This window comes from Pelobates fuscus, chromosome 5 (genome assembly GCF_036172605.1).
Source record: "Pelobates fuscus isolate aPelFus1 chromosome 5, aPelFus1.pri, whole genome shotgun sequence".
Classification (NCBI taxonomy): Eukaryota; Metazoa; Chordata; class Amphibia; order Anura; family Pelobatidae; genus Pelobates; species Pelobates fuscus.
The window spans coordinates 130,678,449-130,702,296 of NC_086321.1; the positions used below are offsets into that span (position 1 = coordinate 130,678,449).

The 23,848-nt window shown below is 43.3% G+C and overlaps 1 protein-coding gene across 1 annotated transcript; it reads right to left on the reverse strand.

Moving 5' to 3' along the window:
- Positions 1-1,318: 1,318 nt before the first annotated feature.
- MTRFR (mitochondrial translation release factor in rescue) lies at positions 1,319-23,750 on the reverse strand. The gene is made up of 3 exons (XM_063457013.1): positions 23,657-23,750; positions 2,063-2,348; positions 1,319-1,629 (listed from the first exon to the last, which is right to left on the reverse strand). The coding sequence occupies exons 2-3, from the start codon at positions 2,333-2,335 to the stop codon at positions 1,414-1,416; spliced, it is 489 nt and encodes a 162-aa protein (XP_063313083.1). The 5' UTR covers positions 2,336-2,348; positions 23,657-23,750; the 3' UTR covers positions 1,319-1,413.
- Positions 23,751-23,848: the final 98 nt, after the last annotated feature.

Here is a 23,848-nt window from a genome sequence, read left to right on the forward strand (position 1 = left end):
TCATACACCACCCATATACGCATGTACTTATTTCTATGAGTAAGTTTACCTGCAGTGCTAGAGATCGATAAAAAACAGTACTACATTGATTAATAACTATCATATTATACTCCTAGGGACCTTCACCAACCACCTTTTTTTTTATTAAGCTATGTACACTTAATACAATTATCTAGGATGTCATTACAATTGACATAGAATAATAAGCGTATTCCTGCAATAGTGTCTCTACCAACTTGTACTGTGTATCCTCTGCAAAAATTAAGAATGAAAAAAAAAAAAAAAAAATATATATATATATATATAAAAAATAAATTTGACAACAGGGGTCCTGCCAATGCCTGGTGCAACCTCTCCTGCTGTTGGAAGGTCCTGCCACTAAGCCTTGTCCAGCGCAGTGGAGATAACCAGAAGCTGCTTGCAGATGTTTCTGGCAGCAGTGTTGGCGGTGGTTGGAACCATTTCAGGTATGTAGTCAAAGCATTGTTTTGCTAGTTACTCTTCGAGCGTGCCAAGGCATTCCTGGTCCAATAACCACTACAGTTATAGTGATTATGGTGCTTGGAGTATTCCTTTAACTCTGAATTATAGTGAATTCAAATCTGAATTGTTAAATTTAGGCTGAACATAACTCTAGGCCACCTCCACGACAGTGAATTTGGAGAATTTTCCAGGTAAGTTATTGTAACGTTTACCATTTGGATTTCAATTGGCTACAATACAGAGTTCAGTGAACATACCTGACAGTATCACTCTATTCCTCCAACCTTCCCCGACTACTATCCAATGACATGACCTGAGTCATGTTGTAATTAATAAAATGACATATGGCATGGAAGTGTTCAGGGTAGGATTATATTGAATACAATGAAATTGTCACATTTGTTCCGGATCTTTAAGTATTCCATATAGAGGTATTAGGGATATTATGTGTGCCAATAATGATATGAACCTGTTATTTGAAATTGGACTTGTAGGATTTTTTTTCCGAAGTCTCGATTTGTTTCCACTGTTTTTAATAAGAACTGAAGAAGCAAGTTGAGTCAGTGGAGATTGTAGTTCAGCAATAATTGGGGGGCCGGCGTACGAGATTCCATCATATAGTTTAACTAGTAATGAAACCACATTTATTTCTAAAGCTATGATATAAAAGGTCATGTGCTTGCAGATTTTCATATTAACTTTATTGAATAAAATAATTCTTAATTTACATTTTACAGTAGAAACCGGCGTGTTTCAAGTTTCAGCACTGTGTGTGAAAGTCTTCAATCTATGAAATGTCCACTCACTGTTATATGATAAAGGCTAATGTAGCAAAACATTAACATTACAGGATTTATTATTTCTGCGCTGTTATAAACTAAACCACATCAACAACTAGTAGGTCAACCCCTCTGGCTCCATCATTCAGCTTTAGTTCTTGTCTCCTGAAATTTGTATTTCCTTCAGGAGTTTCTTCTTTTCCAAAATTTCTTTTGCCTTTTTCCTTTTTTCTTGCTTCCTTCTCTCTGCCTCATCCCGATGTTTGAGGATATCACTATTTTCTCCTTTGTAGAAAACATCTATTTTCTCCTGCAGTATATCTCGTGCTTTTTTCCTATTTACCTCCACGGATCTGGTCTGGTGACACTGGGGGACAATAATACATATTACTTTGTTTCCGATTACACACAAGCATTGAAATGAGAATAGATCGTATATATATAACCAGCTCGGTCAATGAATGCTATTCAGATATGGACAAAATGTTATACTTTTATTGTGACAAGTGAGGAGCATACCACAGGCACCTGAGAGACCCTGTTATTGTGTCAAACTGATCAAATGCTTTAAAACAGGACCAGGGCACATAACCACTACAGCAACACGGTGCGTACACTGATTGTTTTAATTGCAATATGTATGTATTTGTACGTACGAGTGATTGGTCATGTGCTTGTTTGTGCATATATATTTATTGAATATGTGCGAGTAAATGGGGAAATCTGTGGAGCTCTAATCCAGTCTGGCAGTGAACATGTTAAGCAGTTTGAAAGCTTTTTGTTTAGTCTAGTGAACTTACTTTCACTACAATTCCAGAAGGAATATGCTTCAGTACAACACAGTTACTGGTTTTATTGGTGGCTTGCCCTCCTGGGCCATGTCCCCTGACAAACTGCTCCTCTAAGTCTGTCTCCTTGAGGTCTATGAGATCAAAGGCAGCATTTTTCTTTTCTGCTGCCTGGGATAATATTGCAACATTCAATGGATAAAGAAACCTAATCTCCCTCCCTGGAATCCATGCTTTCCAAGACAGCTGCCGTCTGACCAAACAAAGGATGCTTGGCGTTGTCATGGGTTAAGGTGGTCTAAAACGATAAGAAAAAAGGAAAATGAATGAATAATGCATATCTGCTGAGCAACTGAACATCAACCAAATAGACTAAACTAGTGCTGCTACTGAGGCACAAATACCTGTTCCCATAAATTATTAATGGAACACTGTTTTAGAAGACAAAAAAAACTCCACAATTGATTTCGTACTGAAAAATGTAGATTTGTCTGGCGTTTTTCACATCCACAGAATTGAGGATGCTTTGTGTCTGTGATGTTCATGGCGATGACATACAGATGGTGCACGATTTATGTGCCCATTTTATTTAGTGCAGACAGTGGTACGATATGTTTCACAGGGGCCAAGTCATTTTTCAGAAAAAAGATGCGCCTTCTAGAGAAGGTGTTGATAATGCGTCTGCATTAAATATGGGTATATAATTCCTGTACCATCTGTTTGTGATCCTTTAGCAGTTTCTGGACTTGTGCCATATTCTGGTCATATACTACACAAACTGACTACTGCAACACAATGACGGCAGATGCATCTTGACTCACTGCAGTACAATTCACATTGGTTAAGATTTGTCATTTTAAACATTTTGTCTTTATATATACCAAGGGGGGCAGGGGGAGGAGATTCAATCAAAAGAAAAAGATAAAAATTAAGCAGTATTCTCAGCCAGACCCACACTTTATAATTTCAATATGATCAATGTGTTCTGCCAGAGGATTCAGTTCTGCAGCTAATCCTCAGGGCAAAACACTGGTATATGATGCCAAGTCCTGGTTTTATGGGAAGAGAAATAATAAATGTGTGGCGCACACAAGAAAGAAAGAGAGCAGGAAAAAAAAGGCTTATGACAGGGATCTTCAAATCTCGTTACTGCACAAGTGTCTGGATGAGACAATAACACTACAAAGCTTATTCAATAAAGTCAGGACTGTGGAGAAGTGACAAGGGATTTCCAAATTTTAGGAAATATGAAATCTTCAGGATGTAGATTTATATATGAACATATTAAATGCAAGATGCTTTTTTCCCCAACACATCCCTGCATTTCAAAGTGTAAGAAGACATTTGATGTACATTTACAACAATATGTATTATATATTAGATTCATAAGTATTGGAAAAATAAAATCCATGAAGGTCCAGGTTAAAATGCCTCAGGCTTTATCACCAACTACAAAGCCCAAATACAATGGGGAAACAGGAAAACAGCCCCAGCTCCTCACTAGATTCATATACAATATACCCATCATTACATTTCATATATTGCACTATTATAGTTATGTATATCAGGTGGCCAGCTCAAAATCTGAGACCGAGAAACATAAAAGAACACTCTAAGCACCATAACGACAACAGTGCGCTTAGCTTCTTCCTGCAATGCACAGCTAAGCTCACAGAGAGAGCTTTCAGCTCCAGGCTACAGGTAGTGGCTCCATGCAGACTACAGGTAAGAAGTCAAACCATTCTAAAATGGATAGACTGCTTACAACGTAAATATTTGCAGTGAGGGAGTATGTTTTTTAGGATTCCTTGTTATCAAACCAGAAAACACAGTCTGTAATATATAATGCAAGCAGATTGAGGGAGACACTGCACATGGAGCAACAGGTGTCAGAGAGTGGCCACTAGATATAGCGTTTAGGGAAGGAGTACAATATACACAATGGAGGAGAAAGGAAGAGAGGGATTCTGAATTGAGCAGAATGGTAAAGGCAACACTGGGCTCTGCCATCTGCTTTCCACAGAGATATGTTTGTACTTCTGGTAACTATGAATGTAGTTTTATGCCCCATGCCTATTTATTCTTACTCTAATATTGCTCAACATTTCCTGTCATTTGCAAATCATTTTTATTAATCCTTGGACAATTAGAATAATAAGAATTCACACTAGATTTGAAATGTTAGGCTATAGCTGCCAAATGGGGGGGGGAAGGATCTCAAATCAGCTATGTTTTCCATTTTCAAACGAGCACAAAAGGTATACATATGGGGTATAGCTGTACTCAAGAGATTCAGGCGAGTACAGTTTAGGGAATTTTAATACAGTAGCCCACATAAGATTAAAAAATATACAGCAAAAATTCAATGTGTATGTAAAAAAATATCATTACATTAATTATTGCTATTTATAAAGCGCCAACAGATTCCACAGCGCTGTACAATTAGTGGAGAAACGTACAATATACACAGATAAATACAAGAGGTCAGAGAGCCCTGCCCGTAAGCTGATATCTAGCCATTGGAGCTCTTTTATATAAAGTGCTTGGCTAGATGGCCCGTGAGCTTCCAATCTAAACGATACCATGGGGATTTGAGACAAGAGGTAGCAGGGGAAGTTTGGAGGTGATGGCTGAACGAGTTAACAGAGAAGCAGCTATTGGTAAGATGTTAGGGGAATAAAGAGGTAATTGGGTGAGAATCTCAAACAGCTGGAGGAGCATGCTATATATTTAGGCATATTATAGGCACCCAGACCACTTCAGCTAATTGACGTGGTCTGGGTGCAGTGTCTCAGGTCACTTAACCCTGCAAAGGTAATTATTTCAGTTTTTGAGAAACTGCAATACTTCCCTGCTGGTGTTAACAGCCACTAGAGGGACTTCTGGGTTGTTAGGCGACTTTTGGTCGTCTGATGGTTGATGTGTGTATTAGGAGCAGAGGCGGCGCCCAAGCCAGTGCCGAGGGATTTGGACTCCGGTAAGTGTCAGAAGGTTTTTTCTTGTTTTGTTTTTTCAAATACCTTCTGCAACGCAGGTGGGGGCCACCACATAGGGGGGCACTATAGTTGCCTTTTGATACCGCACACACTTTAAGAAAAATGGCACCTCAATAAAGCTCAAAATATATCACGAGTCCCCCCATTTACAAATAGTATACATTTATGTAGTAAATAAAATGTGTGAGCAGGTAAAAAGCACAGTGGCCCATCGTCATTTAAAGGAACACTATAGTATCAGGATTACAAACATGTATTCCTGACACTATAATTCTAATAGTGCCGTTTACATCCCAGGCCCCCATGTCAGTAAACTAAAACGTGGTTTGCTCACCTTTTTCCTTGTGGTTGGCTCCGCTCAGCCCTCCTGTCTGATCTCATCCAATCCAATTCTTTCCCACAGAAAAGCATTGGGAGGCTATCCACATGTGCAGCAAAATTCCCCAAATCGCCAATCAACATTCCTCATAGAGATGCATTGAATAAATTCCTCTCGATCTCTCCCTGCCCCTCTTGACTAGTGTCTCTGACTGCCCCATTCCTTAAGCTCAAACAGTACTTCTGGTCTTTCCTCCCTCAAGTGTTGCCTGTATGTGTGACTATCTGCCTTTAACTGAGTGTGTGTGCCTATCAGCGTGCGTGAGTGTCTGCATGCCTGTAACCGAGTGTGTATGACTGTCTGCTTTGTAATGGAGTATGTGTGACTGTGTGCCTGTTACTGTCTGCGTTTAACTGTGTTTTTGGCTCTGTGACTGTCTGCCTGTAACTGTGTGTGTGTGCGTGTGCATGACTGTCTGCAACGTGGTGTGGGGGGGGCGTGAAGACTTTTCGCACAGGGCGCCTAGTGACCTAAGGCCAGCTCTGACTGAGTATTATTGTTGTAGAGATCTGTTATACACTCAGACATACCAACAATATTGAGCTCCTAGAAAAGAGGGACATTAGAGGGACAGAAGGATACGAGCCCAGGGACAGAGGGATACGAGCCCAGAGTATGGACTGACCTAACTAATTAGGGACACTTGGTAGGTATGCTTTAAGGGGATAATATACATTTGGGTCATCCTGATGTGCTTCCCAACAATAAGAAACAGCACAACAGGGTGTGCACCCATTTAAAATTACTATTGAAGCTTTATTTAAAAATATACAAATACAAGAAAAGAGGTGCCAAAACGTGAGACATAGGCATACTGGAGCCAGATCTGGCTGGGTAGAGGCACTTTAGGTACCACACTGTATTCCTATCAAGTATTTCTAATAGACTTGGAGATTCATTTTGGACAATACTGCAAACAATATTAAATACTGTGAATTATGCACCAGCAATGCAATGTAAATTTTGTTGAGTCTTGAGTGTATCTATCCAGCTAAATATCTTTCCAAAGTGCCCTTGTCCCTTTGTACAGTGTCTGGGACCGTCCTAGGTTTACCTTTAGCCCCTTTATTTCTTCTCCACTGACCAACAATGATTAAATACGCTAGAATGACGTGATAGAAAAGCATAGTAATAACAGTTGTGACTTGGTGGAGGCACAAGGAGTAGATCTCACTCCACTGGGCCTCTTCTGAACTGTGTCTGACACCGTGCTCCCACTAACCTACCGTAAATTAAATATACAAAACTAGGGTTGCAATAAAAACTTAGTGGTGCCTAGTGTACTTCCACCTAGTCAGCTCTCTTGCCAACATACGGTGTCCGAGACCCTTGCAAGTGTGCATATATCTACTCTCTGTTCTCACCAAGCTACAATAATGAAAATACAGTAAAACATTTGATTGTGATGCAATGTAATATCAGATTTTCTCACAATTCCTACACAAAGTAAGATTTCTCTCCAATACATTTTTTTATATTCTTTATTTTTTCAGTGCATAAAGATAATACATAGATGCTTGCAGAGCCTCAACAGCTTAGGCAAGCTCGACAGAATACACAAATGTTACAGTATTGTGGCTTTTGAGGATAGTGCACTATTTTTTTTTTTTTTAAACAGAGTATATGCAGACGAGACCATAATTCTACTAGAGGATGAGAGCAGGTGAAGACTTCACAACAATATCCCGCAGAATTAGGTAGGACATGCAGGGTTTTAGGTACCACTGGGTGGTCAGCTTAAATTAAAGGACCACTCTAGGCACCCAGACGACTTCAGCTTAATGAAGTGGTCTGGGTGCCAGGTACCTCTAGGATTAACCCTTTTTTTTATAAACATAGCAGTTTCAGAGAAACTGCTATGTTTATAATGAGGGTTAATCCAGCCTCCAAATCCTCTAGTGGCTGTCTCATTGACAGCCGCTAGAGGCGCTTGCGTGCTTCTCACTGTGAAAATCACAGTGAGAGCACGCAAGCGTCCATAGGAAAGCATTGTAAATGCTTTCCTATGCGACCGGCTGAATGCGAGCGCGGCTCCTGCCGCGCATGCGCATTCAGCCGATGACGTCGCGATCAAGATGGAGAGGAGGAGGAAAGCTCCCCGCCCGGCGCTGGAAAAAGAGGTAAGTTTAACCCCTTCCTCTCTCCAGAGCCCGGCGGGAGGGGGTCCCTGAGGGTGGGGGCACCCTTGATGTGGGATTATTTAAAAAACCTTATTGTATTTGTATTCAATTATTGCACTAACTCCATTTTAACTTTATACTGTGACAATCCTCCATTTTGTCCCCCTAACCTGACTTCTTCAATCCTCCATTTTGTCCTCATAACCTAACTTGTTCATTTTAAAATCACCTTACATGACAGAATTTCCCAGCACATCTAATACAATAGAACAAAGACTGTATTTTCTATAAAGACATGATTAACACAGGAATTGCTGACTTTCCCTTAGATTTGCAACATAGTATAATTTGAAGGCCATGCGAACACAGTAGTAATGAAATGTTCTATTCATAAGAGACCTTGCACCTGGCCACGAGGCCTGAGATCACCGACCGTGTAAAATGACGCTCAAGACCCCTTGTCCCCCACCCGTGTCCAGAACAATCCCACCTCTTGGTGGGTGGACACGGGACTAACCACTTAGTCTTTTTGAGCCAATTAATAATATTGATAGGTGGACACTAATCCCGACACTTGACAATTAATCCAATTAATGATGTTTATTTGCTGATATTCTAATAATCAATGATGACGTAAAATGTCTCTTAAAAGGGCCTGCGCGTCCGCTTTTTAATCACTTGCCAATAAACTTTCTCGAAGTTATTTTAACCTGAACCTTGTGTGTCAGACTTAATTACTTCAGCGTATATACGCAATTTATTTTATTGATTTGGACAGGAACAGATAGACATTTAAACATTTTGGTTTACTGCAAAAAGTACCATAACAACTTGGCGCCCAACGTGGGGCACCGGGCTATGTCTGGCCGGTGAGCCGTCCTAAGGAAGACGCTGTTGGACGGAGGAATCCAGGGGGAAGGAAGGGAGACTGATCACCTCCAGATACACGGTAGAGACTTCTGCAGAGCCACCGGTACGTTCCGGCCCCTTTGATTGACCCGTCCACGTGTCTGTGACTGCTTCCCGGGAGGACATCAAAGACAGGTAATATCTTGCCCGGTGTCTCGTTACTCATTTGTTTACCTGCATTTTAGTCTATCTGTTGCCTGGGTGTGTTTGAATTGTGTTTGAATTGTTTGCCTGTTTCCCCATTTTGAGATAAAGGGGGGGTGGACCTGCAGGGGATTTGCCTGGGGTTCTGTCTTGCTTGTTTTCCCCTTTTTGGGATAAAGGGGGGTGGACCTGAGGGGATTTGCCTGGGTCTTCTGTTTTGTCTGTTTATCTGTTTGTATTTTACCTCTTTTGGGATAAAGGGGGGTGGACCTGAGGGGATTTGCCTGGGTCTTCTGTTGCCTGTTTTACCCCTTTTAGGAACCACGGTGCTGTGGTTGTAGGGAAAAAGGGGGGTTGACCTGTGGATGTGTTCCTGGGGGTCATCTTTTCCTGTTTAACTCTTTTAGGAGCCTCGTGGCTGGGGCTGTAGGGAAAAAGAGGTGTGTTGGATCTGTGGAGATTGTGTAGACTCATAGTTTCCTGGGGATCCTTCTTGTGTCACTTTGATAGCCTTGCTAGCTTCTCTGTGCACGTTACTCTGCTTGCAGAGTGGTGGTACCCTCCAGCTTTGAGCGCTGAGCTGGAGCTATTCCAATTTTTATTTTGTGGTGTGTGAATTCGGGCAGGCATTGCTGTCTTCATCACCACGGAGTAGTGGGACTTATAAAGTGGGTTTTTATAGGGGCACTACAAGGGTGAGGGTAGCGCAGACACCATTAGTGGGCTGCTGTGACGAGGGAGGCATATGGATTTCGGACCGGTGTTAGCTGTTATCCTTGGCCGTTGGTAGTAATATACTACGGGATTGAGGGAGGTGACTTTGGAGTAAGCACACGAGTAAAGGAAAGGAATTACTGTTGATTTTATTTGAACTGTGATGCATGCACTGTATTTCAACTGTACTGTTGTCTTGTTTGTTTAATGAGGAGTCTCATGTACTCCTGTGTCTGTCTCTAAGGATTTTTCCTTGCCTTTCATCTTTTCTACACTTTCTATATTATTATACTATCCACTCCCATTCCTCTTAAAAGAGAAGTGATTGGTCACACACTTCTCACCTCGCTCCAATCCGTGTCTACCACCCCGGGTAGGCGGATTCAGTGACTAGTCTACGTTTTGGGAAGACGCACCTGAGAAAGTCCCACGATTCTCAGGTGGCAGTCGAGCATTGTAGACGTTCTTGTTCAATTTTCCTTCTCTCCCTCTATATCTAGGACGCTGGTATAGGGGTAAAGGGACTATGGGACAGGATTTAGATAAGCCCAGCAAGGGCTGGTTAGCATGTGATTTAGTAGAGAACAGAGAGGGTGAAGAGATGGTTAAAGGTGTTGAAAAGATTGCAAAAGTATGTAAAATTGCTGTACCGACATGTGGAAGATTGCAACCAGAAAGTTGGCGCAAGTTACTAGCAGAAATGAAAGGCAAGCTTACAGATAATGATTTATTAAAGACTGCTGAAGCATGGTACAGAGTAGCGAAGGCTATTCAGTTAGAAGGTTGGGTTGAGGAAGAGATAAATCACAAAGGTGTAAAATTGTTTGTGTATCATAAAAATTGTGTTGCTGGGGTTTACCCTCAGCCAGCGCCCCAAAATGGCGCCCAGGGGATGTCTATCCCCAAGGTTCAGTCAGCCATAGGTGATAGCCAGCTGACTATGTTCCCCACTCCCAATCCTCCCGAATCCCATCTCACCACCTCCCCTGTCTGCCCGGTCCTGAATTCTGATGGATCTTTCTTTACCCCTTCCCCTTCTCTAACAGTCCCATCATCCCCAGCCATCCCCATGCTCCCTTCCATGCCTAATCCTAACATCTCATCTGCCACCTCCTCCCTGCAATCCCTCTCCATGGTTAATCCCCTTCCATCAGCACCCGCCCAACTAACTACCCCTCCCTCCCTTGCTGCTACTCCTCTTTCTGCATCCATCCCCACTAATCCCGTCCTGTCTCCTCCCCTAACCAGCTCCGCCCCAGTCCAATATCCTACCTCCTTAACCGTACCTGCCCACCCTACTCTTTTGCCCTCCCCTGCCTGGCCCTACCCCTTCCCATATCCCATGGCCCTGCCCTACCCCGGTTACCCTCCCTTTCCCCAAGCCACTCCCCTGGTTCCGGTCATGCCCAGTCCGACTCAGTCCGTCCCGGAAGTGCCCATATCAAACATGGCCGCCACTTCTTCCCTTAATCCTAATGCAACTCCTTTCCCCGCCTCCAATATGGCGGCCCCCAGTTCAGCCCTGATGCCGGTAATTCCCGGCGACTACCTGTCCCCAGGTTACGACTCGCTAGCCACCCCTGCATCTGGGGCTCATTCCCAGCCACCGACCCTTTCACCTCACGCGGGACCTGCACCGCGTAGAAGAGTCAATATCATAGATTTCGATGATGACGAGATGGATAGGGTGTCCCATGTCTCATCGGCACTTGCTGCGGGAGCCCCATCTCATCGTTCTATCGATGATCCCTTCGGCCACAAGGGTCGGGGAGAACAGGCCCCTCCTAAATATGTAGCCTTTAACCCCACTCAAGCTAGTGCTCTGATGAAATCACTCCCGGACCCAGAAAAGCAGCCCATGCCCTTCTACCGAGGGATAGTTCAAATTCAAAAGACTTATTCAGCCGCATGGCGTGATCTATTGAGCATTTGTGCTATTAAAGCAGGGGATGCATATTGGCCAAGTATGGCCCGACACCTCAGTACAGATCAGCTCAACAGTGATGTTGATTACCCCTCTGGAGTAGCTTTTTGCACCCAATTAAAAGAATGGGCTAAGGACAAACTTGCAGATCAGGCTGCTGGCCTTACTGATGTTATTCAAGATAAAGGAGAATCAGTGGAAAGGTTTCATGCAAGACTGTATCAAATGTTTACAGATTTGGGGTTTGATCTTACTGACAAGATTCATTCACAAATGCTGTCAGGTGCGTTTGTCCAAGGTGTTAAAGACTCTATACGCAAGGGAATCATTGCTGCACGCCCTGAATATAAGGTTGTTCCCCTGGATACCCTACTTTTAGTTGCTAGGGGCTTAGAATCTGCCCAGACCCCCAGAAGGCCAAGCTCTGCCCCTCTTATGGTATCACGCAGTACCCCTGTCCCCAGGGGCACCAGACCAGAGGATGGTTTCTGCTTTAATTGTAAAGCCAAGGGACATTTTAAAAGTGACTGTCCAGAACCCAAGAGAGAGCCAAGAAAGCCATCCAGGCCTGCCCCGGCCCCTAAGGCCGAAAAAGAGGTTCCGATAATTGAGGAACCCGATGATTAGGAAATTGGCAAGCCTGTGTCTGTAACCCCTGTAATGGCAGTGTCTACAGGGGATAAAGGGGGGCCACTTGCCACAGTGACTTTGCCCATTGAAGGCCACCCTACCACCTTTCTAGTTGACACAGGTGCAGCCCGTAGTGTTCTCCGTGAACAAGACCTGCCAGATCCATCCTTTCTGTCAAATATTGATGTCTCTTGTGTCGGAGTGGATGGCCAGCCAAGACATAGCCCTTTAACAACTCCACTCCGAGTTGGCTCCAGCCTGCTAGCTCGCTTTGTGGTATCCTCCACATGCCCAATTAACCTGTTAGGTGCTGATGTTCTCTCACGCCTGCAAGCATCCATTACCTTCACCCCGGATGGGCAGGTAGAAATGTCCACACCTCTATCTGAATCAGACACCTCAGCCTTGTGCTCCTTGCCTCTAATGCTGCATTTAGAAAAGCCCCGTGAGAAAGCAGCAGAATTAAGGTCCAATTTCCCAGAGGCATTAAAAACACAGGTGCCCGCCAAGTTATGGTCCTCAGGCCCAGAGGACATAGGTCACCTAAATGTTCCCCCTGTGGTGGTAAAGCTTATTCCAGGGGCTAAATTACCAAGAAAACCACAATATCCATTAAAACCAGCACAGGCTGCTGCCATTTCTACCCACATCAAGGCACTCTTGGAGAAGGGTGCCCTAGTGAAATGCAAATCTGAATGCAACACCCCATTATTCCCTGTGAAAAAGAAAACTCCAAAAGGTGAGCCAGAGAAGTACAGGATGGTTCAGGATCTCCGTGCTGTTAATGAAGCTACCGTCCTGGACACCCCTCTTGTACCAAATCCCCATACTCTGCTCTCTGGAGTCCCACCATCTGCACAATTTTTCACAGTCATTGACCTAGCAAATGCCTTTTTCAGTGTTCCACTTGACCCATCCTGCCAATACCTGTTTGCTTTCACCCATGAGATGCAACAGTATACCTGGACTGTCATGCCCCAAGGGGCACAAAATTCACCAAGTCAATTTGCAAAGGCCATGGCCACCATCCTTGACCCATGGCAAGCCGAGCACCCAGAAGTTGTTCTGCTTCAGTATGTGGATGATTTGCTGCTCTGTGGAGATGATATACCCACTACTGAAAAGTGCTCAATTAGCCTGCTTTGTTATTTGGCAGAACAAGGATGCAAAGCTTCACTCATCAAGCTACAGTTCTGCCAACCCTCAGTAATTTTCCTTGGACATTGCCTATCTCAAGGTACCAGACATCTTACCCGGGACCGGGTAAGAGCCGTACTGGATATTCCAGCTCCAAGAACTTCAAAATCTCTCCATGCCTTCCTAGGCCTCATTTCCTACTGCAGAGCATGGATCCCAGAAGCCTCCCTGCTCATGCAACCCCTCTATGACGCACTTAAGTCTGACCCTTTCTGTTTAACTAATGAAGCTCTGGACAATTTCAATGCTCTCAAGCGTGCCATTGCTTCTGCTCCTGCCTTGGGCCTACCTGATTACTCCAAACCTTTCAAATTATTTGTCTCTGAAAGACAAGGCCACGCAACAGGAGTTCTCACCCAAACTAATGACTTAAGAGGCCGCCAGAGGCCTATTGGATATTTCTCATGTCAACTGGACATTGTGGCCAGAGGGACTCCTTCCTGTCTCAGGGCTGTTTTTGCTGCAAGAGAGCTCATAGAAAGAACCTCAGACCTGGTCCTTGGCCACCCCCTGGTTGTTTTGGCCCCTCATGACATTTCTGCCATCATCAACCAAGTCCAGCTCAAGCACGTGTCTCCAGCTAGACACCTACGCCTCCAGTGCCATCTTCTTCTACCTGACAACATTTCCATCCAAAGATGTCAAGTTCTTAACCCATCCACTCTTCTTCCACTCCCTGAGGGGGGTATCTATTATGGATTTATCACAGATGAAACCTACATTTACCTGCTTTGTGGATGTATCAAGAAAGTTATGCATCCACATTTGACATTTTATGAAGATGAGAAGCCTCTCTGTGAAGGCCCAGATTACGCCTTCTGTACCATGTGGTACAAACCAGACATTACTCCCGAACCTTGCTATGAAGATGAGCTTTACCACTGGACTGATGTGAAGCTCACTGCTCAAGATTTCTATTGTGACTCTGAAGGCAATAGCATGGTCTTGGTCCAACTACCTCAACAACTTAACTACCTCTACCGCCATTGGGATACTGCTATCCCACATATTCCTGTTACCAAATTGAAGACAAGGTCATGGAATGATCTTGGGCCCATGGCAAAGTTATGGGCCACCATGGATGAAGAACAGCTACAGGAAAATGGTATTGTCAAATACCCAACAACTGACCTTCTGGAAGCATGGCCACGCCACTTCCTAGAAAAAGAATTTCAAGATCTGGTCATAGTGAATGATTATGACCCCGAAACACCTCATGACTGTTTTGAACAGATGAAAATGGAGACAGTGCACCTACCAACCGTGCACGAGAATCCATTACCAGATCCGGATTTTACCCTGTTTGTGGACGGTTCAAGATATGCTGATGAAGAAGGAAGATACCATACAGGATATGCCGTAACCACAACAGATGAAGTTATCAAATCATCATCCTTACCACCAGCAATGTCTGCGCAAGAAGCTGAATTACAGGCTCTGACTTCAGCATGCAAAATTTCCGAAGGAAAACGTGCCAATATCTATACAGATTCAAGATATGCTCTAGGCGTGGCACATGACTTCGGCCTAATCTGGAAGACAAGAGGATTTCTTACCACCGCCGGTACGCCAGTCAAGCATAGTACTGCAATCAAGGAGCTAATGGATGCCCTCCTACTCCCTAAAGAAGTGGCCGTCTTGAAGGTAAAGGCCCATGGGAAGTTGGATACAGATGAAGCAATGGGCAACCATTTGGCTGATCAGGCTGCTAAGCTAGCAGCCAGGGATTTGCAGGAAGTGGATGAAGACGTGTCCGGACAAGAAGAAGAAGAAGAAGTCCCTATTTTTGCTCTGCAAACTCTTCCTACTGATTTGCGAATTTTGCGAGAACAGCAAGCTGCAGTCACTCCTGAAGAGATCCAGAAATGGAAAAAGAAAGGAGCTGTCCAAAAGGACGGAGTATATTACAACAACTTCAAATTCTGTCTCCCCAAAAATTTATATCCAGCAGTTGTCCAATGGGCACATGGGCCTGCACACTTGTCAAAGGAATTAATGGCCGCCCTCATACAGAAGTATTATGAAGCACCCGGAATCACAACATTGATCAGCAGCTTCTGTAAGGCCTGTGTCATTTGTGCAAAATGCAATCCAGGAAGACCAATCAAGGTGCCTGCAAAACACCTGGCAAAGCCCATGTACCCCTTCCAGCGAATTCAAATTGACCACATCCAGATGCCCAAGAGTGGGCCCCATGAATATGCACTAGTCATAGTGGACATGTTCTCAGGATGGCCAGAGGCCTACCCAGTGGCCAATATCACTGCGAAAACAACCGCAAGACGCCTACTTACAGAGATAGTATGTAGGTTCGGACTCCCAGAAGTCATTGAAAGTGATCAAGGCCCAGCCTTTACAGCAACAGTGACTAAAGAAATTTGGACTGCTCTAGGGGTGACCTTAGCCTTCCACACCCCTTACCACCCACAAAGTAGTGGTAAAGTAGAGCGCATGAATGGCACTCTAAAGGCCAGAATGTTAAAAATGTCACAAGAAACAAAGATGCCCTGGCCAGAAAGCCTGTCAATAGCTTTATTTAGTGTTAGGCACACACCTAGAGGGAAGCATTCACTGTCCCCATATGAGATTCTATTTGGGACAGCACCCAGACTAGGTTGTTATTATCCGCAGCAGTTACAACTCCAATCAGATGTTTTAGTAGATTATGTAACTGAACTTGCAAGTGCCTTGAACAAAATACATGCCCAAGTTTTCTCTTCAATTCCAGATCCCGAATTGGATACAGGTACCCATAACCTGCTTCCCGGAGATTGGGTTCTGGTCAAGAGGTTTGTGCGGAAAAATACCCTGGAACCAAGATTTGACGGTCCATTCCAAGTTCTCCTGATTACCGCAACCTCCGTCAAACTGGCCGGTAGGCCAAATTGGATCCACGCTTCCCACTGCAAGAAATCTCCAGCCCCTGAGGAAGCAGATACCGCACAAGCATGTACCTCTGGTACACCTTCTTCTTAATCAGCCTCATAAAGGCCCAACAAGTAGCCATCACCAAAGATATTAGTGGGTATACCTTCTGGTACAATTCATCATGCACCCATGTGGCTACTTACACCTTTGACTATTGTGATATTGTAGAATGCCCGTTCCCCACATCACAAATCCAGAGTATTTACAGAGATATCCCTCATTCAAAAGATCCATATGTTTGTGTAGTTGACAAGCAATGGGGGCACAATTGTAATCATTGGGGGGCGGCGGGATGGAATGCCGGGCCTGCCTGGGGTTACAAGCCAAAAAGTGCCTTATCTAAAGTAGATGATCAAGGTAGATCCCTTCTCCAGAGAATGACTTTGAGAAAGCCTGGGGGGGGTACACCAATGAAATTAATCCTTAACATTGAGCATCCAAGCCCAACGGATGCAGACCAGTATGTGATGGGAATGTATTGGAAAAAGGGTTCCTACCGTAAATTAGGGCATTTCTTCTTAAAGGATATGTGCAACTCTTCTGAGTGGCAAGGGGCCACCCATATGGTCCCTAACCCATTAAAACCTCACATCCAGACCTTTCAAGACATGATGGCCATTGCTAACCCCACCTTTGAAGATACCATGGCCGCTGAAACAGGTTTTAATGATGTAAATTTATGGTTAGAATGGATGAAATATAATGCTAATAAGCATAATAAGACTGCATGCTATGTGTGTGGTGGTGCCCGGCCTCACCTGGGTACTGTACCTCTAATCCTGCCAGCAGATATAGAGGAATGTGTTTTAAGCCTTTTTGCCTATCACTATGATTTTAACAGGTCCATATGTATTGCATGGACAAAGGAGTATCCTCTCCTAACCAAGGATGTCAAACCCCCAGATGGTATTACCGTGTATAAAGGTAATTACACTTGTTATGCTAATTATGATGGAATTGGTAGATTCTTGGGTAACTTCTCTAAGGGGTATTGTGCTACCTACAGGAGTGTCTCTATGAACTTGTTGCAGTTTCACACCAGGTCACTAGGGGATATCTACTGGTTGTGTGGGGATTTACAGCTAAGATCCAGAATGGACAAGGAATGGTGGGGGGAGTGTACTTTGGCTAAAGCTATTATGCCTATACATATCATCTCTGACACACACCTCGTCACCCATGAGTCCAGGCACACTAAGGTTAAGCGTGACGCCCCAGTGAAAGGAAGTTTTGACCCTCATGTTTATATTGATGCCATTGGGGTGCCTAGGGGGGTGCCCAATGAATTTAAAGCGAGAGATGAAGTTGCTGCGGGATTTGAATCACTTTTTGCCATAGTTACCACTAACAAGAATTTAAATTGGATAAATTACATTTATTATAATCAACAGCGTTTTGTTAATTATACCAGAGACGCCCTCCAGGGATTGGCCGAACAATTGCAGGCCACATCCCAAATGGCTTTCCAGAATAGAATGGCCCTAGATATGATCTTAGCCGAAAAAGGAGGGGTTTGTAAAATTTTACCCGACACCTTGACATGTTGTACCTATATCCCAGAAAACACAGGCCCTAATGGTAAAGTTACATTAGCCATAGAAAAATTAAATGACCTGTCTATAGAGTTGAAAAGGAATTCTGGGATACAAGATCCCTGGGAAAGATGGTTTGGTTGGATGACAGGATGGCAAAAGGCTTTAATGCATATTGGTATGGCTATACTAATTTTTCTTTTTCTCTTTGCTCTTCTCTTTTGTTGTATCCTCCCATGTCTGAGAAAATCCCTCCTGAAGACTGTTGACCAAGCGGCACCCACTTTCACCCATCTCGAAGTTGATGACCAAGAGTTCCAAGACATCAACTCACCCTGTCTGCCGCTGCAAACAATCCCTTTTGTTGATAAAGTGCAGGAATTCTAGGAAGGGACTAGCTCAGGGACAGCATCTGTCAGTGAATGGTAAAGGCCCCATGTGGAGAAGTGGTGGGTTAGCTGCCATGGGATACCCTTGGGTGTGAAGTGTTCGAGAGCCATACTGACGGATGAGTTAGCCTATTAGGGTCAGAACTAGGGACAGCCTTGCACTTTGCATTAACACCTAGCTAGCGGCCACGGGGTTTCTGTGCCTTTGGGTTAACACGTCTTCCTGGTACTAACTTAATAAAGTTTTATCTCTTAGAATCTAACATTTCATAGGGGGGACTGATGTGGGATTATTTAAAAAACCTTATTGTATTTGTATTCAATTATTGCACTAACTCCATTTTAACTTTATACTGTGACAATCCTCCATTTTGTCCCCCTAACCTGACTTCTTCAATCCTCCATTTTGTCCTCATAACCTAACTTGTTCATTTTAAAATCACCTTACATGACAGAATTTCCCAGCACATCTAATACAATAGAACAAAGACTGTATTTTCTATAAAGACATGATTAACACAGGAATTGCTGACTTTCCCTTAGATTTGCAACATAGTATAATTTGAAGGCCATGCGAACACAGTAGTAATGAAATGTTCTATTCATAAGAGACCTTGCACCTGGCCACGAGGCCTGAGATCACCGACCGTGTAAAATGACGCTCAAGACCCCTTGTCCCCCACCCGTGTCCAGAACAATCCCACCTCTTGGTGGGTGGACACGGGACTAACCACTTAGTCTTTTTGAGCCAATTAATAATATTGATAGGTGGACACTAATCCCGACACTTGACAATTAATCCAATTAATGATGTTTATTTGCTGATATTCTAATAATCAATGATGACGTAAAATGTCTCTTAAAAGGGCCTGCGCGTCCGCTTTTTAATCACTTGCCAATAAACTTTCTCGAAGTTATTTTAACCTGAACCTTGTGTGTCAGACTTAATTACTTCAGCGTATATACGCAATTTATTTTATTGATTTGGACAGGAACAGATAGACATTTAAACATTTTGGTTTACTGCAAAAAGTACCATAACACCCTCAGGGTACTCTAGTGCCAGGAAAACGAGTATGTTTTCCTGGCACTAGAGTGGTCCTTTAATCACATTTTGCAGAACTGGGTTGTCAAACATAGTAGTTAGGTACAAGCAATTCTCTCTCATGGCTAGTAAGAGACTAGGCATTGGAATCAGTAAGTTATACAGACTGACTTTACGCTTAGTGCTAGACTGCATACATGAGGCAGACATAGGAGAGAAAAACAAAGAAAAACAAAACAAAACGATAGGAGCATAAAAATATGCCCCGCCCCCCCTCTCCAATATATTAATGTGCCTACATATAGTATTTGAAATCCAGTGTCCCTGTATTCAAGACCAGTGTACCCACAGGCCTACAATAATAAAGTATGTAAAAATTACTTGGTGCATGGCAAACTTAGGATGTGATTCCTGAATATCCATTCTCTCATATTCGTATCATAAATCAGGTTACATGTGAATGGTAATAGTTAATAAGGGTCATCCCAATAATTTATTAAGTCAATAAATGAATTGCTTTTTAAATTGTAGTTCTAAGTGTTGTAGTTGGAAATGGGGAGGTGGGGTATGAGAATGTAAATGCGTGCTTACTGGCTGCACAGGAGGGATATATTTCATGGCTTAAGCTTGGAGCGAATAAAGAGTTAAAGGAACCCCTCAAACACCAAAAGAGTTAAAGCTCACTGTAGTGGTTTTGTTGCCAGAAAAGACCAGACGCCCTTTAAATTTTAAGAAAGCAAACTGTTCTAGAATGACCACCACTACCTGCCTCCATTACTTCAGACAGAGCGAGAAATTGTGTGCACGAAGTTTAAAAGTGCAGGGCTTTGCTCACTGGCTGAGAGCCACCTGGTGACAATCTCAGCAAATGAGCCAGTTTAGCAAAGTACAGCTAATGGAAGCTCCTGCTTAGGAGCTCTAGGTCTCCATCATAGTAAAGACCCTTCCTAACCCCTTAAGGACACATGACGTGTGTGACACGTCATGATTCCCTTTTATTCCAGAAGTTTGGTCCTTAAGGGGTTAAACAGCTTGACTACATACAATGGTAAAGGGCCACAGTACACACTGCAGTTATTATGGTACTGGGAGTGTTCATTTAATACCAGCAAAGGGCAGACAATTATTCCAAAGTCCTGTCTCAGTTGGAGTCCCTAAGGATCTGTTCTCGGCCTGCTTCTGTTCTCTCTTTATACTGCCTCTCTCTGCAAACTCATTCATTCCTTTGGATTCTGCTACCACCCGTATGCTGATGACACCCAGATATATATAGCTCTTTCCCTGACTTCTCCCCCAATGTCCTACAACGTGTAACGCTTGCCTTCAACCTCCGCTTGGATGACCCCCCGCTTTCTGAAACAATCTCTCTAAAAACAGCTTATTTTTCTTCCTCATAATGCTGATCTACCTCATTCACTTTCCCTGCAAGTTGCATTAGTCCATCCATGTAAGCTTGTTGTTATTTTTGATCCTGGCCTGGCCTTTGCGCTGCATATCCAGTATGTTGCTAAAACTGGTCAATTCCACCTAAAAAACATTGCCCTCATCAGCCCTTTTCTTATGCAAGATGCAGTCAAGGAGCTTGTTCATGCTCTGGTAATCTCTAATGGAGATTACTGTAACTCTCTCCTAGTTGGTCTCCCCAGAAGCCAAACTGCCCTGCTACAATCAGTAATGAATGCTGCTGCAAGGCTGATCTTTATTTCCTGTCGCTCCTCCCATAACTTGCCCCTCTGTCGAACCTTACACTGGCTTCCTGTATCTTATAGGGGTCAATTCAAAATACTAACCCTTACCTATAAAGCCCTAAACAGCTCAAATCTGTTACATTTCTTCACAGATAGGCGGGCCCCTTCTGGATCTCTCCACTGGTGACCTTCTCCTGTCCGCTGCTCACAGCCCTGCTGCTAATTTGCGCTTGCAGAACTTTTCACGTGCGGCTCATTTCCTTTTGAACACCCTGCCTAATCTATCAAACTCTCCCCTAAGAAGTCCCTCAAAACCCATCTGTTCAGAATTGTTTATAGCCTCCCAGAGTAACATCTATGTCACATATCTGTCTCTTGCTATCTCTTAAAGAGCCACACTCCACTCTCATCTCCTGATACTTTCCCACCTTGTTTGGTTGCTGTCCCCCTTGCTGCCCTATTGTGTTTTTATACTCCACTCCTCTAGATAGTAAGCTTGTTTGAGCAGGATCTTCATCTACCTATTGTTTCTGTAACATTTTGTAAATGTCTCATTTAGTGTTAAATATCTACCTCCCCCCCGCCATCGATAATATTGTAAAGCACTGCAGAATAAGTAAATACCAATTATAACATTATTTACATATATATTTGCTTAAAAAGTGCAAATAGTGTAAGATAAACCTGAAGGCAGGAAAGCAATAACTCCATGGACATGTATCTGAGCTACAATAACTCCATGGACATGTATCTGAGCTACAATAACTCCATGGACATGTATCTGAGCTACAATAACTCCATGGACATGTATCTGAGCTACAATAACTCCATGGACATGTATCTGAGCTACAATAACTCCATGGACATGTATCTGAGCTACAATAACTCCATGGACATGTATCTGAGCGCTAATAACTCCATGGGCATGTATCTGAGCTCTAATAACTCAATGGACATGTATCTGAGCTCTAATAACTCCATGGACATGTATCTGAGCTCTAATAACTCCATGGACATGTATCTGAGCTACAATAACTCCATGGACATGTATCTGAGCTACAATAACTCCATGGACATGTATCTGAGCTACAATAACTCCATGGACATGTATCTGAGCTACAATAACTCCATGGACATGTATCTGAGCTACAATAACTCCATGGACATGTATCTGAGCTACAATAACTCCATGGACATGTATCTGAGCTCTAATAACTCCATGGACATGTATCTGAGCTACAATAACTCCATGGACATGTATCTGAGCTACAATAACTCCATGGACATGTATCTGAGCTACAATAACTCCATGGACATGTATCTGAGCTACAATAACTCAATAGACATGTATCTGAGCTACAATAACTCCATGGACATGTATCTGAGCTCTAATAACTCCATAGACATGTATCTGAGCTCTAATAACTCCATGGACATGTATCTGAGCTCTAATAACTCCATGGACATGTATCTGAGCTCTAATAACTCCATGGACATGTATCTGAGCGCTAATAACTCCATGGACATGTATCTGAGCGCTAATAACTCCATGGACATGTATCTGAGCGCTAATAACTCCATGGGCATGTATCTGAGCTCTAATAACTCAATGGACATGTATCTGAGCTCTAATAACTCCATGGACATGTATCTGAGCTCTAATAACTCCATGGACATGTATCTGAGCTACAATAACTCCATGGACATGTATCTGAGCTACAATAACTCCATGGACATGTATCTGAGCTACAATAACTCCATGGACATGTATCTGAGCTACAATAACTCCATGGACATGTATCTGAGCTACAATAACTCCATGGACATGTATCTGAGCTACAATAACTCCATGGACATGTATCTGAGCTACAATAACTCCATGGACATGTATCTGAGCTCTAATAACTCAATAGACATGTATCTGAGCTCTAATAACTCCATGGACATGTATCTGAGCTCTAATAACTCCATGGACATGTATCTGAGCTCTAGTAACTCCATGGACATGTATCTGAGCTCTAATAACTCCATAGACATGTATCTGAGCTCTAATAACTCCATGGACATGTATCTGAGCTCTAATAACTCCATGGACATGTATCTGAGCTCTAATAACTCCATGGACATGTATCTGAGCTCTAATAACTCCATGGACATGTATCTGAGCTCTAATAACGCCATGGACATGTATCTGAGCTCTAATAACTCCATGGACATGTATCTGAGCTCTAATAACTCCATGGACATGTATCTGAGCTCTAATAACTCCATGGACATGTATCTGAGCTACAATAACTCCATGGACATGTATCTGAGCTACAATAACTCCATGGACATGTATCTGAGCTACAATAACTCCATGGACATGTATCTGAGCTACAATAACTCCATGGACATGTATCTGAGCTCTAATAACTCCATGGACATGTATCTGAGCTACAATAACTCCATGGACATGTATCTGAGCTACAATAACTCCATGGACATGTATCTGAGCTCTAATAACTCAATAGACATGTATCTGAGCTCTAATAACTCCATGGACATGTATCTGAGCTCTAATAACTCCATGGACATGTATCTGAGCTCTAGTAACTCCATGGACATGTATCTGAGCTCTAATAACTCCATAGACATGTATCTGAGCTCTAATAACTCCATGGACATGTATCTGAGCTCTAATAACTCCATGGACATGTATCTGAGCTCTAATAACTCCATGGACATGTATCTGAGCTCTAATAACTCCATGGACATGTATCTGAGCTCTAATAACTCCATGGACATGTATCTGAGCTATCAAGGCATGTTTTGGCAGACTGTGCTCTGTGTTGTTGGTCCAGTTGCTGCTGCCCGGTTACTTGCAATGTTGTAACAAGGGTGAAACACTCTGTTTGTAGATAGTAAGTACCCCGGCACTCAAAATAAATACTGCTAGGAGTACATGCTCCTAATAAATATCCTAAAATAAAGGTCAATCATTTTTTTTCAGAAGGAATGAACGAACGTACCATTTAGTCCCGAGCACTGCGCATGCGTTGACACGCGCCCCTTCTACAGAGATCACGTGACCCGCTAAACAGTGCGGAGAGCGAGGAAACCGAAGCTTTGATGGCAACGTTGCGCATGCGCAGCCACGTAACACCGCCCACTCCCTGAGGTAAACACAGCTTGCGTCACCGCTTCCTGTTCGAGCGCGCAAG